This window comes from Neolamprologus multifasciatus, chromosome 3, assembly GCF_963576455.1.
Source record: "Neolamprologus multifasciatus chromosome 3, fNeoMul1.2, whole genome shotgun sequence".
Lineage (NCBI taxonomy): Eukaryota > Metazoa > Chordata > Actinopteri > Cichliformes > Cichlidae > Neolamprologus > Neolamprologus multifasciatus.
In genome coordinates, this window is record NC_140441.1 from 41,896,470 (window position 1) to 41,912,664 (window position 16,195).

A 16,195-nucleotide genomic window follows, 5' to 3' on the forward strand; every position below is an offset into this window, starting at 1 on the left:
GGCTGCTTGTTAAAATCAAAAAGCATCAGAAAGGTATTCCTCTGGCTTTTTTCATGTCTGTCTTAATTTTTCTTTCCAACATTGTGCCTTTTTCAGAAAGGTTGGAACAACAGGATTTATTATTATTAAAACAAGCCGTGAACAAGAAATATGCAAAAAAATAACGTTATAATATCACCATCTACGAAGAATATAGTTTTGCCCATTTAGTTAACCATTTAGCCTAACAATAAAAAAGGCGACCTTACTCTTCAAAAGAGCAAAAATTCAAAGCTAAAACTTTTTTTTATACAAACCCACTCATTAGAACACCAATATCTTTTTTAAAAAATCCAATATCTTTAACTGCACATGGCTTTCATGCTTAATCACATTGTTTCATTAGAACATGAGAAACTTAGAGCACAGTAGAGGGTCACAGCAGAACATGGAAACTGCTTCTTCCTCAATTCAGTTCAGTTCAATTTAATTCAAGTTTTTTATTCAATTTTCTTCATGCAGCACCAAATCACAACAAGAGTCTTCCTAATGTGACTATTTCCAAAATGTAGGCTTTTGTTCTAAAGTCTAGAACTTCAAATACTGCAGTTTAATCAAACCCCGTGAGGCATAGAAATACATAATACTTTGTTGCCGTGACACCCAGGTTTATGGCAAAAATGTGATGGATCGGTCACTGAAGACAACCTGTAAGCATCACATGTAAAAACATTATGTTAACATAATTTTTGCCATGCAGAGTTACTATTTAACCTCTCAGCATCCACCAGATTTCAGGCGGTCCATGTAGTATTTACTAAATTTACTATAACCTTTTAATATTTTAAGTATTTAAGAATTTGGATTTTACAAAAACTACAGTGAAGCTGATGTGATGTCACTTTGTGTAAATTTGCAATGGAAAACCTAAATTAATATGAAGTACAGCTAATAAGAAAATTCTTCTGGAAGATTTTTAACAGTTATTTGAGCAGATGTGTTTTGTACCTCTCACTCTGTTTCTCTCTGTTTGTCACTAAGCTGAAGATGAACTGCAAGATCAACGACAGAGTGAGGTGAGTCCGGCTTCCTGCTATATATATATATATATATATATATATATATATGATGCTGCACATGTCAAACCTGCATTTTCTCTTGTAAAGTACATGTGATGAATTTCTGCACTTTACAGAATCTGGACTCTGATGACGTGAACTATGCTACAGTGACCTTTGGTCGAAAACCACGAAGAAGAGAGCCTGAACCAAATGTTGTGTATGCAGCCACCAGATAGATTCAGGAGGCAACTGAACTGCAGCTGCGAGTGAAACCAATGTCCTTTTGCTCTGCTCTTTATGACAGACCTGTGGGGGGAGTTGTTACTTTACTTTTCATTTTGCATTGAAGACCTGTTTGATCTGAAGAATGAGATTTGTGTTTTAAGACGGAAGACTTCAGTTACTCATGTGTGCTTAGGGTCACTTGTGTGATAGAATATGGAGCTGTGGGAGATTTAGTGAGGTGCACGTGAGGTTTGTGGCATTTGATGGGGAGAATCAACACAGTAAAGGCTAAGAACAGCTGATATTAAAATCCTGAGGCCTTTTTTTGAATAAAAAGTATGAAAAGCTGAGAAAATCCAAAAATCACCATGACTGTGTCATTTTGCTGCATGTCTGATTAAAATATTCAACATATTTTAAAACCGTTTTTTTGTTGTACTTACTAAAAATAATGACAAGGACAAGCCAACTGTCTGCATGAGTGAGGTGTCTGCAGGTTTACACTTCTAACAGATTTACACCAACTGAATTCACACAGTCCACACGTCTCTGTGAAACTTGTGAATGCTCAAAGCAGTGTGAAATGTTTACCGCCTCATCTGAAACCACTCACTCTGGTCCAGACTGTGAGCGTTTCAGCAACGACAGATCGAAGCAAAGTATGGCGGATACAGCTGCAGTCCATCTCCTCTGTGACATGCACTCTGCTGTTCAATTTAACAACAACTACTCAACAATTTAAGGAGGGATTACATTAAATTTATTTTATATGAATTTCAGTGCTGTGAAAAACTATTTTCATCCTTCCTGAGTTTTTTCTTTATTTTGCATATGTGTCACACTTACATGTTTCAGGTCATCAAACAAATTTCATTTTAGACAAAGAAAAGAAAAAATTGAAAAGATTGCAGTTTGGAAATAATGACTTCAGAAAGTAGGGGGAAACTATTCAGATGTTTAAAAGTACTTGTCTGAAAACTGGTTATTTCACCCTTAGCAGGAAGAACTACAATCAAGCACTTACAATAACTGGCAATAATTTTGCCAGTTATTGTAAGGTGCAGGTAAGGGATAATGGGATGAGGGTTAATGTCCAGGCAGGTGGGAGGTCAGGTGAGTGGAAAAGGTAGGAACACAGCAGGTAAAAACAGCTGCTAGGCCCAAGATGAAGAACAGGGATGAGGTGGACTGAAGATACGTGATGTGCTGTGGAATGTTAGATAACAAAAGATAACAATGTTAGCCTTTTCTGCAGCTATGGGGCATATATGGTATCACTCTTGGCTGGAAGCAGTGCTTAAACAATGGAAAAAACACAAACTTTGTCCAAAAACCTCTCATGTTTAACTGTTTTCCACTTTTTCTTTGGTCATTTTAGCCTTTTATTGCCAGGGTGAAGGGAGTATCTGCCATCAAACAAGAAGACAGCCGCATGTAACTACGACGGTGTTTGCTAGTTCACCTATTAATTTAATTAATTAATTAATTTAATAACATGGTTAGCCTACTCAACGTAAATTACACACGGACAACATTAAGCTACTCACTCAGAGAAGAACGGCTGCTGCTGTCATCATCATCCGTCATCATTTCTGCTACACTGGCAGGGCTAGGGGCCAGGACTCTACTCTTCGGGTTTTTGGGGGATGTTGCAAACTCCGGATCCGATAACTGGCAACCCACCCGCACTCGGTGCTCGGTCTTGCAGCAAGCTATCAAATACGGTGCATTTCTCAGCTTTTAAAAAAGCGCTATGCGTCACCAGGTGTTTCATCAGATTCGAGGAGTTATCTCCTTTGACAGTATCACAGTATCACCTTAAAGCACTTGTTGCAGGCTGCTGAGTTTGCATCTTTTGCTGTGAAGTACAGCCAGACTTTGACCGCTTCGCCTTGGGCGTTTTTAATCTGTAGCTCTGCTCTAAAAGAACGTACGTACCTGGACCCGCCTACTATCCTCGGAAACGTAAAATGATTGGCTAGAATCCAAAGTGTATGACATCTCAGGAAAGAAAAGCACCGAAATAAAGCACCGAAATGTGCGCTGCTTTTCAGTCTGGTTACTACTGTTTATGTCAGAATCCATAATGGCATAATGGATACCCGTACCCATCCCTACTGGTGGGTCCTCACCTGTCTGCTTTTGGCTCAAACCTCTTCTTTTGTGTAAAGAAAAAAAAAGCAGTGCTAAAACAGTCCTCGTTTTGAAAGAAGCCCATGACAATAAAAAGCCATGCAGCCTGGACCACAGCTGCCACAAAGCAATTTCCTTAACAATTATGAACATTATCTTGTATAGTGTATTTGGTCACTAAGCTTGTATTTTTAATCTACTATAACACATTTCCAGTAATTTCCCTGAATTCAAAGTTTAAGGAGAAAAATGAGTCTGAGAATAAAGACAGTGCAAACAAGGTCTGTGCCATTAGATTCGAACTTGAACTCCACTTAGATACATAGGTCTCCACTGGATCACAGAACAGGAGACAAGGGCAACTTAGTTCACAACATCCAGGATTATTGTCATTTCTGTTTTCTGCATGAATATTGATTTTACACACCTCCACAGTATTTTTTTAGAAACAGGATTGGAATTGAACTTCAGAGTTTTTCTTGAACTATTTGTGACATTATTTTCTTGAGCACTTAAAGTGTTTATCGTTACAGTTTATGGAGCTTGGAATCTCTTTTGCAAAATCCAAATTTCAAATTCAGACTTGTACTTTAAGGGAGCTAAAACCTGTGTTCATGGTAAATGGTAAATGGCCTGTATTTGTGTAGCGCTTTTACTAGTCCCTAAGGACCCCAAAGCGCTTTACACATCCAGTCATCCACCCATTCACACACTGGTGATGGTAAGCTACATTATAGCCACAGCCGCCCTGGGGTGCACTGACAGAGGAGAGGCTGCCGAACACTGGCACCACCGGGCCCTCTGACCACCACCAGTAGGCAACGGGTGAAGTGTCTTACCCAAGGCCACAACGAACGAAACTGTCCAAGCCGGGGCTCGAGCCGGCAACCTTCCGATTACAAGGCGAACTCCCAACTCTAGAGCCACAATCGCCTCACTTTAGTCTTAATCAATGCAAAACTGGTTTGGCAAGAGAGTTAATGTATTTTTGAAACACTTTTATTATTATTGATATGTATTTCTCCAAAAGTTGATTCTGTTCATCTGGACGTAGTGTTTTGTGGGAGAAACATTTCGTCATCATCCAAGTGACTTCTTCAGTCTCAGCTGACTGCAGGTTTCCCCAAATCTTATAAACAATACATTTGCATAATGACTGAAACCAGCCCACTGAAGGAACAATGGGCTGGGAGGTCAGTTCCTTAATCTTAATTATGCAAATTCTCATGACCATTGATCAACAACCACTGACCAAAACCCACTGATCAAAGACCACTGATCAATGGCCATGAGTACCATTCACAGAGAGTTGGGGAATGTCTGCGATCACAGCATTGTAAGATGGCGAAAGATGTACCCTTAGGCCCCCTCCTCGATTCAGAGATGGTCTTTCCCTTTTCACGTAAATGGCCTCCTTGACTCCGCGCTCAAACCAGTGTTCCTGTCACGGGAGTGGAACGGACTCAGGCGCAGACGGAGGTAGCACGGTTCAACGACACTTTATTAATCACACTGGTGCGCTATATACACGTGAAGGGGTGGGGGAAAACACCAGGGTCCCGGGGATCAAAAGGCTGGGGAGACACACTTCTTCGCACTCGCTCTGCTCCTCGTCCAAACAGTCTCCACACAAGCAGCTCACTCTCACTCACGGGGTCCAGGGGTCACAGAAGGGCTGATCCAGGTAAACCTATTTACACAGACGAGGGTAAGTCGAAGGCAAACACGGGAACAGTAGAATCGCAAAGAAGCCAGGCAATACTAACGAGAGTTACTCAATATTCCAGCGACGAATAGCTCAGAGCCCCAGCCTTAAGAAGAGCCAGAGAACTGCAATCGCTTGAGATCAGCTGCAGGTGCGTGGCCAAGGGCAGGAGCCCAATCAGAGCTCCGCCCAGGCAGACAGGTAGGAGAGAGAGAGCGAGAGAAAAACAACAACACTTGAGGCCACACTGGGCTGGCCGGGGAGGCACAGGGACCATGACAGTTCCTCCTTGTCCAGGATGTTACATCCTCATGATTGAAAGAGTGTCCACTGGCCTGTAGGTGTAAATAGACTGCAGAGTCCTGGCCTGACAAGGTAGCTCTTCTGTGTTGTGCCATCCGCTTCGCCAGAGGTTGTTTGGTTTCCCCGATGTATAAATCCTGGCAATCCTCCTGGCACTTAACAGCGTACACTATGTTACTCTGTTTGTGTCGGGGGACACGATCCTTGGGGTGGACCAATTTTTGGCGCAGCGTGTTTTGGGGTCTAAAAGCCACAGAGTCCCGGTGTTTAGAAAAAATGTGTTTCAGCTGCTCCGATACTCCTGATACATACGGGATCACTACAGGTTTGCGCTTAGGCAGCAGTCGTCCTTCTCTCCTGGATCGGCTGGAGCTTTCTTTAGGTGCCTTTCCAGCTGTGACAAAAGTCCATCTGGGATGACCACATTTACTCAGGGCCTTCTAAGATTGATATGTATTAGTTATGTGTATTGATAAAAAATAAGAAATGAACATTAGTTCTGATTATGAAAACTACACTGTGTGACATTTTGACTAAGAACAAACAATATGCATATAATATTACATGTGCTGTTTTGCAGCTTAGTGTGGCTTTGGTGGAGACAAATAACAAAGGGCAACACTAACAAAACACACAAACAAAGCAGTGAATAGTGGCTGACTACAAACAATCTTGAAAAAACGGTGTAACTAATGTTTAACCCTGATGTAACTGTCTGTGTACTGTCTGTGCTATATAATAAATATTTTAACGACACAAAATTCAAAACCTATTAACCCTTTAAAGCCGGTGGGAGCGGGCGTTTTGCGTAACTATTTTTAAATCCCGGTAGCACTGCAACCACGTAAGCTAGCGCAATATTTCTTTTTTGCATATGAAACCGGAGAAGTTGTACTTACATCTTATGCCATCAGCTTGTCCTAAGTCACGATTTCCTTCCACATATAGCTTTGCAAAAACTGCATAAAAAGCACTTGCAGCAACAAAAACATAATATTCCAGAAACACGCTTTGCCGATCCGATCAGCTGTTCATAACACTTCCTACGTCCATCAGCACGAACTATCGCATGTCCACCATGACCTGCCCGAAACCAGAAGTGACGTCATTTTGCGGAAATGTACTTTTTCACCATCAGGGCCTCATGAGCCTATACTGGTGTTAGGTTATCTTTGACTTTATGACTTCCTGTGTCGTTTCTGGGATGCTTAGGACTCATATTGCGCTGCTGGAAATAGTTTATTTTGATGCACATGCTGCTTTTTTTGCAAATTTGCATTATAATATTTATTTTCGTTTTTCCTGCAGTATATGAAAATTGGTGTATTTCAAAAATAAAACTATGAAGACACTTAAAATAAATTTCCTGTGGTGGGAAACTATTTTGTGCAACTTTTTTGTATTTACAGTTTTGAGGGATAAGCCTCTTAAATTTCTCTAACTAGAGGTATATGTTAAAAAAACAAAAACGATTTTACATTTTTTTTTGTAGTTTATTGCACTTTTTTGCAATGTATGTAATTACTATGCACTTAATGAATGTTTCACTCCACCGAGGGAGTTCGTGGCGTACTACCCGGCTTTCTTTAGACCGCGAAGGCCGGGTCCTAAGGTGGAAGCAGCCTCTGAATTTGGACACCCCCACTGTTTCCGGACATTTAACGTATTTTATCCGATAAATAAACACTGTAAAATGTTTTTATCCCCCCAGCAGCCCTTTTGAATATCTGCTTAGTGTGGCCACAACACCTCACGTTTTTGCCACATGTATCGCAAACCACGTTTCAGCTTTTGTGGAGGTAAAATACGTTCGCACATGACTCCAATTATGCTCAGCCATTGTTGTGAGTGCGCACGCCAAAGGGCTGCGAGACAGACAGCCGTATTTCGCACATGACTATGAAAGGCGGAAGAGGAAGTAGTTCCTTTGAATGTAGACAATCCGAAGGTTATAGTTTCTTTCCACTGTGTTTCTGTTAATGATAAACTACAAATTTACCCTAAATTTCTAAAATATCGATATTTTAATGTGAGAATCGATTCTAGAACATAAATGACTGGTATCGGAGGAATCGATATTTCAGGATCGATCCGCACATCACTACTTTAAAGTTAGTGGTGTGGCAGCAGCTTTGATTGATATTTGTGTTGGCACATACACTAGTGGTATAGCTTCTAGCTATCTGCTGGCCTCATCACTTACTGAACTGGACTTTGCAAGTTCAGAGAACTTTTTTCCAAGTTTGAGACTTAATTTAAGGAATTTTATTGATTTGTTACTTAAGCACCCTATATATTTTCTTTTATTAAGTTTTATAACAGTTCTGTTTTAAACATGCTCCAAATAATATGGTCACATAAAACATAAAACCACTACTCTGAACTTTGACCTCTGTTTTACAGAAAGCACTCATGTGGTTGATTAAAGATACAGAATGAGCATCTTTGTGTGGGGGTGTTAAACACACAAACACACACACACACACACACACACACACACACACACACACACAGCTTCTTTACATCAGACGCACTTACCAGAGGACAGTTCACTAGTACACATTGCTTTGCTGCAGTCATTCACCATGAAGACCTTTATCTTGATAACAGCTTTACTGCTCTGCAGCTTCAGTGAGTATTGGTCCTGAACATGTAAACTGTATAAACTCGACTCTTTTAATGTTTATTCAGATGAATTGTTTATGCAGCCTTGGGTTCAGTGAAAGTAAATTGTTTCTCGTCTCTGCTTTCTTCAGACTGGATATCTATGTCAGTTTCTCAAAATGTGGAGGTCCAGCCAGGCGAAGAAGTCACCTTACAGTGCGCCAACATTTCCACAGGTAATACTGCAACATTCTGGTTCAGACTGCACAACGGGGCCATGCAAAAATGTATTGTTCGTCAAATGTCAAGTCACAGATTGTTGTTGTTATTGGGGTTTTTTAAATTATCTGATTAAATTGTTTTTGTTGCATAAATGTCAGATGACAAAATGGAGCTGGTGTGTGGGATCCTGGGTGCTCTGAATTTTTTCCTCATAGCAGTCGTCATTGGGCTGGTCATTAAAATCAAGAAACTACTCTGGCTACCGTACATTGGTAAATTTTTCACATAATTCAAATAATGTGGTCTTGTAATAGCAGTGTATAAGCTATATAACTGTATTTATTATTTAAAGAAATATAATAAGCTGTTAATTGGAAGAACAATGATGAAACTCCAGTTTTGAGTGAAAAAACTCTGATTGCATCACTGCGAAATTGAGTAAAATCATGCAGCTCCGTTGTGTAACATCAATGAAAACCAATGACAGTTTAATGTTAACCTGCTGTAGTTTATCAAAGTGTGATAACTGATCTCTGGTCATTAATTAAAACCTAAACAAAAGGAAACCAGCACAGAAAGTACCACTAAATATTTTATAGCTGCTAGTTATCTGACCTGATGTGTTCTGTGTCTCACTAAGCTGATGGTGAAGAACAATATTCACAGCAGAGTGAGGTGAGTCCAGCTTCAGTGTTTCCTTCTATTTCATATGTATATATATAAAAGTGAAAGACTGACTTTGGGGTCTGTTGTATTTTTGATTATTTATGTTTGGATTTGTTGGTTTTCATGTTTGTGATTCTCATTGTTTTCTGCATGTCATGTTATATTCAGCATTAAAGCTGCCTCCCCAGGACTCTAGAGTGCAACCAATTGAGAAATTAGGTCGCATTTGCGACCAAATTTCTCAGTGGTGTGACTAAAAATATCCTACTCAACCAGCCGTTCGAGTAAAAAAAAAAAAAAAAATTCGCAGCAAATCTGAAAGTCTCTGTGTGCCCAACAGCAGACAACATTATGCCCATATCATGGCCTAAACCAGGGGTGGGCAATCTCAGTCCACGAGGGCTGGTGTCCCTGCAGGTTTTAGATATCACCCTGGGTCAACACACCTGAATCACATGATTAGTTCGTTACCAGGCCTCTGGAGAACTTCAGGACATGTTGAGGAGCTAATTTAGCCATTTAAATCAGCTGTGTTGGTTCGAGGACACATCTAAAACCTGCAGGGACACCGGCCCTCGTGGACTGAGATTGCCCACTGAGATTGGTTTAGGCCCTAAACCAATCATGAAGGTGCTGCTTAGAGAAGCTGAACGTGCCGCTGCCGCTGCTGCTGTTTGATCAATTTGTGTGTCACGCATGTGTCTGTGCACACATGCACAGAAAGGGGAAATGACGTAGGGTATTTCCACAATAATCAAATAGTGGATAGCGGCACCTGCGCATTCCGCCAATGTGCCAATGTTCTGCAAAAAAAAACAGTGCACAGTGTCACACCAGTGCAACCAGCCATTTGAGTAAAAAAAAGTCTCCATAGCTCTGAAAGTCTCTGTGTGGCCAGCAGCAGACAACATTATCGTGGTCTAGACCAATCAGAGCTAGTCAAGGGCGGAACCTCTCAGATGCCCATGCCCAAGGTAAGATGTTCAGATACTGAGATGTTTAGTTCGAAGCCTTTGAGGCACTTTTAATTTTGACTTTCTTTTCATTTTATATAAAAAAAGGTTAGTGTAGAGCCCTGCTCCCTGAGTCCACTCCTTGGCTTCTTGTGAGTCCTGCATTGGGATCCTTCATCCTGCCAAACAGCCACACATGACATTTTCTCTCAAACTCCACATCATGACTTTTTATACCTTACAGGATCCGGCCTCTGATAATGTGAACTATGCTACAGTGACATTTGGACAAAAACCACGAAGAATAGAGCCACAGGCTAATGTTGTGTATGCAGCCACCAGATCTGCATCTCAAAGTTGAACTGATGCCTTTTTATTCTGCTCTTTGTGAGAGACCTGTGGGTGGATTTTTTACTTTTACTTTTCTTTTGCAATAAGATTTGTGTTTGAAGAAGCTGATATCTGTTTAGGGCCTTCTGTATTGTGAGAATATGCAGCTGTCGAGGGTTTAGTGAGGTAGTGAGGCTTGTTTGACAGGAAGAGATGACATCACAGTGAGGCCTGAGAATAGCTCAGTAGTAGCTTGTTTGCACAGAGTTTAAACAGGTACTTTTTTTTAGATTTAAAAGGGCCTAGAAATAAGTTGGTTTTTGTTTTACTGTAATGTCAGTGTGCTGCATGCCTGAATAAAGTATTCAGTCCATTTAAAAAATCTTGATTGTTGTACTTTTTTAAATGAAAGACACATAAAAGCCCACTCTTGAACGGTTGCATTTTAACAGTTGTGACACTTCTTTACATTTCTAAGTGACTTAAAGCAATTTCATCTACATAGTGTATAAACATCTACAACTACAACTTGCAAACTTGTGAAAGCATTGTGAAACTTTTAGATCTTCATCGTAAACTACTTACCCTGCTCCAGGCTTTAACGCCTTAACAGTGATTGATAACATAAACATGTCAGATGCAGGTCTTCTGTGAAACAAACTACTTTTCCAATACAGTTACCTGTATCATACTCAAATAATGTTAACTACCTATTTTTTATTTTTCTGCAAAAAGAAAGGTCACATTGCTAAAACAATAATTCAAAAAGTACGTAATATAAGTAATAAATAAACACATTTAAAATTGCATCCCATAGGGTGGATGAAATTCGCTCCTGAGTTTCTTAAGGCTCTGGGAGTGGTGGTGGTGTTTTGATTGGTATGCCCTTTGCACCATTGCGTTGAGATCAGATGCAGTGCCTGTGTATTGGCATTCCCAACTTTAAGAGTGGTGACCGGAGGGTGTGCTCCTATCCGGTCATTAAGTGATGACGTGACGAATCTTCCGGGCCTAAAGTAGTCTGCGTTTAATATGGCTTTTGTGTTGTTAACATGTTTAATGTTTTGTATTTTCTTCTATTTAATCTCAAAAAGCTCCTAAAACAGTCAGTGATCACTGTTGACCTCCCTCGGCTTTTATTACCGCTAATCATTTATTTAAGCTCAGTTTTTAAAACCTTAGGATGTAACTACAGCCCAGCCCATGCAGCAGTATATGAATGACTAACCTCGTATTGTGGATGGATTATCTCAGTTGTTCTCCTGGCTGAAGTTTGGTCCTTTTACAGCATCCTGCCATGCGATTACATTTGTTCCTGACCACCGAGAACACTCACGTTAACTTTTATCGAGTGGAAAAAAAGTTAGCATGTTTATATTATGCTAACATAGCTGTGTCGCTAGCGGTCACGTAGCACATCATTAAATACCAGCTAGCCAAACTTCAGTAACCCTACAAACGTCACTGCTGTTTAGTTTTCTGTCTTCATTTATGTTGGAAGTGATAACAGAGCTGTACGTTTTAATTTGTTTCCAAAACCCCGCAGTTAGGACATGCTATATTGTATTTAGATAGAAGCTAGCAAGCTAACTTGCTGCTAACTTCTAACTCCGTTAAATGTCATAAATTCCGTTTTCATGGATGCCTGGATGTTAAACTCAATTGTTACACCTGGTAGAGCAGAAAGCTGATCATTTTATTAAAGATGAAAGACTTTAGACAGTTTTTCAACTCTCAGTAATGCCATAGTGATCATTTGATATATGGACCTGCAGCGGAGTTTAGGCCCAGACACGGCTAGTGACGTCAGACTTAACGACCGGATTATAATGGCTTCAAACTACTCAACTTCCCTGGAAAGGTCTGCACCAGAGTACTGAAGAGGAGTCTGCTAGAGCAGCTCTTTAGCCTATCGAATAAATTCAGAGGTGCCTAGCAATTTGCCTGATCAATCTACAAGTGCTTTGTGGACTTGGAGAAGGCAGTTGACTTTATCTGTCAGGCGATGCTGGGAAGGGTCTTTTAGAAGTATGGATACCATTGCTACAAGCCATTCAGGCCCTTTACAACTGCAAAAAGAGTCTGACCTGCATTGCCGATAGTAAACTGGATTAGTTCCAATTGGGCTGCCCTTTGTTATTCTATCCATAATTTTTATGGACAGTATTTCTAGGTGGAGCCAAGTGACAGAAGGCTTTTCTGATCTCGTTTCTGATCTCGTCTCAGCTTTTTGCAGATAATCGGGTTGCGTTCAGTAGCCAACATCTTCAGTGTTGCAGTCAAGTGTGAAGCAGCGGGAATGAGGACTAGCACCTCCGACTTGATGGCCATGGTTCTCAGCTAGAAAAGAGTCCACTTCAGGTCAGGGACGAGTTGCTTCCTTAAATGGAGGATTTCTGTATCTCGTTCTTGTTCACAGATGAACAAGAGGGGAGTGGAAGATTTAGTGGATGTGTTTGAGTTATGTCTGCATTGATTTGCCTAATCAATCTACAAGTGCTTTGTGGACTTGGAGAAGGCAGAGACGGATGTATCAGTGCTTTGCAGTGAAGAAAGAGGTGAGCATCAATGGAAAGCTGCCAATTTCCTAGTTGATGTACATCTCTACTCTTGCCTACAGTCACTAGGCGAGAGTAGTAGTGTGCTGTAAGTCACAATTGACCTGACAATGAGGCTCTTCGTGTTCAGTAAGGAGCTCCACATTTAAAGGCTATTAATTTGTTAAGACAGCGGAAACTTATTCAGTCAGTTTACTTGGACGAGCTGTTCAGACTGTGCATCTCCATGTGCTAGACAAACATAGATCAGTTCACATCCGCGTGGTAAATACTGTTGGTCACACTTAACTGATTTAAAACTTGCTGACATCACTACTCGCTGCTCTAGCATGGTGAAACTTGCACAATCTCATATCAAAGCGTTTTCTCCTGGTTACACATTTTAAGATGTTATCACACACTAAAACCACACCAGGTGAAGGTTCCAGACTAGCATGCCTTTGTGAACCCTAGTCTTGCTAAGTCTATTCCAGTAGTTATCAATGGCCAGGTAAGGTTTCTGCTGCTTTTTCTGATCATGTCATTAATTTGCATGTTGTGCACATTCATACAAGATTGCATTTTAAGTACTCCCTTAATAATGTATGATTAATGTTAACATCACCACACAAATAACTGTTTATTAGTTACTAAGTAAACAGTAGACTTTCCCCTTTAAGAATTGTATGTGCTTTATTTGAACATGTTCATCTATAACATGAAGATTGTATTGACTGTGTGGTCAGTAGTTTACTTTATGCCATGTTATGAGTTTCAAAATCAACAGAGAACTTTGACTTAAGTATTAATATCAGGAGTATTTGTCTTATGCTGACATATCTGTGGTTAAAGATTGTTCCAAAGACGTAAATACATAAACTTTTATTTTAAAACATGTTGGATATTTTATGGTAAAGGCACAGCTATATAACACTGTATAAAATTATACAGTGACTAATCTTTTGTAGATGTCCAAATTTGTGTAAAAGCTAGGTAATCTAAAATACTGATATTCTGTTCTTGTTACAGCTTTCAGTTTGCAGCTATTCGTCTAAAAGCACTGGCACTCTCAGTCAAAGCAGCTGTACATATAAAAGAACAGCCCGCCTCTTTATGCAGAGATTGCTTTCACTGGAGCACAGTTCACTTACAAACATTGCAGTAGTGGTGGTACACACAATGGTGAACTTTACCTTGATGCCAGTTTTATTCTGCACAATGAGTAAGTACACGTTTCACTATTTTCTCACACAATGGTTAAATCTTTACCACAATCCAAGTGATTTAAATATTGTAGCCAACTTTACTCATAGGCATTGTTGGGTTTGTGTGGAGTTTGACATTTAGGAATATTTGCTTGTTTCAGGTTGGATCTCTTCCTCGGTCACACAGTTTTACACAGCGGAGGTTCAGCCTGGTCAAGAAGTCACAGTGAAGTGCTCCAATTTCAGCAGATATCTCTCCCACATATTTTGGTTCAAACTGACGAGCAGTCCCAATGCCAGCTGCATCTCAGCTATGTCCAGCTCTGATAGCAACGTTTCTTTCTGTGATGGATTTAAAAAAAGCAAATTTCACATGACATCCAACACCTCTATGTTATTTCTTGAGATCAAACAAGTGAATTCTTCTGACTCTGCGCTTTATTTCTGTGGAGAGAAACAGTCAGATGGAAAGACAATCATCTCAAGTGGAACATATTTAAAAGTTCAAGGTAAGTAATGCTGTTTATGGTATTTTATTGTAAAGAAAATAAAGAAAAATAGAAAAGAAAATTATATACCATTTTGAGTAACTGTAAAAACAGGCAGTAGAATTTGTAAAGTTTTCATATTAATTGTCTATTTTGTAGACGTGGCTGATGGATTAACATATGAACAAATGATGACTGTGATCCTGGGCAATTTAACTGTTTTCCTTCTGCTGGTCATCATTAGTCTGGCTGTTAAAATCAGGAGATTTCATACAGGTATTTATATGACTTCATTTAATTGTCCAATCAAACATTCACGGTAAATTACTGACCGATGCATTGTCCCTGTCATTTAGCTCAAGATGATCCACAGAATCCACAACAGAGTGAGGTAATCTATTTTAATATTAGTTTTTGACTTTAAGATTCATAAGAGGATAACAAAGACTTTCAAATTGAACCCACTGAGGGTTCGAGTTGCTTTTATTTAATTATGTTAGATTTTTTTGTTGTTTTTGTTTTTAGAAACTAGAAACGGTTACTTTTCAGATTAGGTTTCATATATTCTTTCTATATTCAGTTTTTCTGTCAACAGTTTTCATTGGTGCTTCCAAAAAAGGTGAAAATTTGATTGGAAAGTGCTGAATCTAACCTTAACCTTAACCGAACCTGATACTTAGATAATGGCTGTCCTGGTGGATGTTAACATATGATGTTTTGGGATTATTGAATTTAAACATTTTCAATTACAGAATGTGGATTCTGATGCCATGACCTATACATCAGTGAGTTTCCATCCCAAAGCTAAAATCAGAAGGCCTGAACCACCGAGGGAGCTGGAGCCTAATGTTGTGTACGCTGCTACGAGATAGACTCACAAACCAAACCAAACGTTAGCTCAGAGTGGAACATGAACTGCTTGTGGGGTTTTGTACCGTTGGTGTGTGAGAAGAGTTGTAATTATTAATTATGTAAAATTTATGCCACCACTGTTAATTGATTTATAAGACAATAATAAATTTTCATTCCAAAATACAATTTTGGCAAGAACCCAAATGTTACAGAACTTTTATCTGAACTTTATAGTCTGTTGATTAAAGATGACCTATAATGCACATTTCAAGCCGTTGTCCTTCTGTTCTACTACACTACACCCTCTCTTGGCGATATTGTTGTATATATTACATGAGTAACTATTAAGTAATTTTCAATACATATATTTAGACATATTTAAGTCCCTTTCTTCTGTTGGTTTATTGTAAAGAGTTTTTGTTTTTGTTCTTTTGCTTGTAGAGATTTCTATCAGAATCCAAAGCCCGATGCTTATCGTTCTTTCATTGTAGTGCGAATCACTGGTCTGGTTGCCGAAATGACCAAACTGTGAAAAGTTAAAAGAGCAAGAGCTTTCATTCACTTGTTATATTCTTCTAAATAAAGAATCTCAGATATATATTTGACAAAATGCATTTTAAATATGAATATGATCATGGTAGTGATAAATAATTAAGATTCATAATTTTTTCCATTTAGGTAGAAATATGGAGATCAATAAATACATGAAATTATTTTTCTCATTCACACTTTCTAATTTCCAGAGAAACTACAGGACAAACCATGGGTTAATTTAATGTTATACCACATTATAACATTAAATTAAAATATTTATTTTGAAGACGTATTTTAATTGCTTCTCATTGTTTTCTGACATTTTGCACAGTACAGTCTATAATTTCTTGGACAAAAACGCATCTCTCGTAGTTTTGCCTCTGTACACCAACTGAGAT

The 16,195-nt window shown here is 39.3% G+C and overlaps 1 protein-coding gene and 1 long non-coding RNA gene across 2 annotated transcripts in view; one reads left to right on the forward strand and one right to left on the reverse strand.

The window, feature by feature from the left end:
- The window catches only part of LOC146523247 (uncharacterized), a 339,030-nt gene that overhangs the window by 313,097 nt on the left and 9,738 nt on the right, over nucleotides 1-16,195 (reverse strand). The gene's annotated exons all lie outside the window — the stretch shown is intronic.
- LOC146523276 (uncharacterized) lies at nucleotides 12,006-15,900 on the forward strand. The gene is made up of 5 exons (XM_085139903.1): nucleotides 12,006-13,940; nucleotides 14,085-14,432; nucleotides 14,571-14,687; nucleotides 14,768-14,802; nucleotides 15,164-15,900. The coding sequence occupies exons 1-5, from the start codon at nucleotides 13,832-13,834 to the stop codon at nucleotides 15,281-15,283; spliced, it is 729 nt and encodes a 242-aa protein (XP_084996029.1). The 5' UTR covers nucleotides 12,006-13,831; the 3' UTR covers nucleotides 15,284-15,900.

Bases quoted from the DNA above. Each gene is read 5' to 3' on its own strand.
- LOC146523276 (XM_085139903.1), top strand. From the start codon at position 13,832: ATGCAGAGATTGCTTTCACTGGAGCACAGTTCACTTACAAACATTGCA. The intron at 14,433-14,570 runs GTAAGTAATGCT...TCTATTTTGTAG, and splicing joins AACATATTTAAAAGTTCAAG to ACGTGGCTGATGGATTAACA. The intron at 14,803-15,163 runs GTAATCTATTTT...TTTCAATTACAG, and splicing joins AGAATCCACAACAGAGTGAG to AATGTGGATTCTGATGCCAT.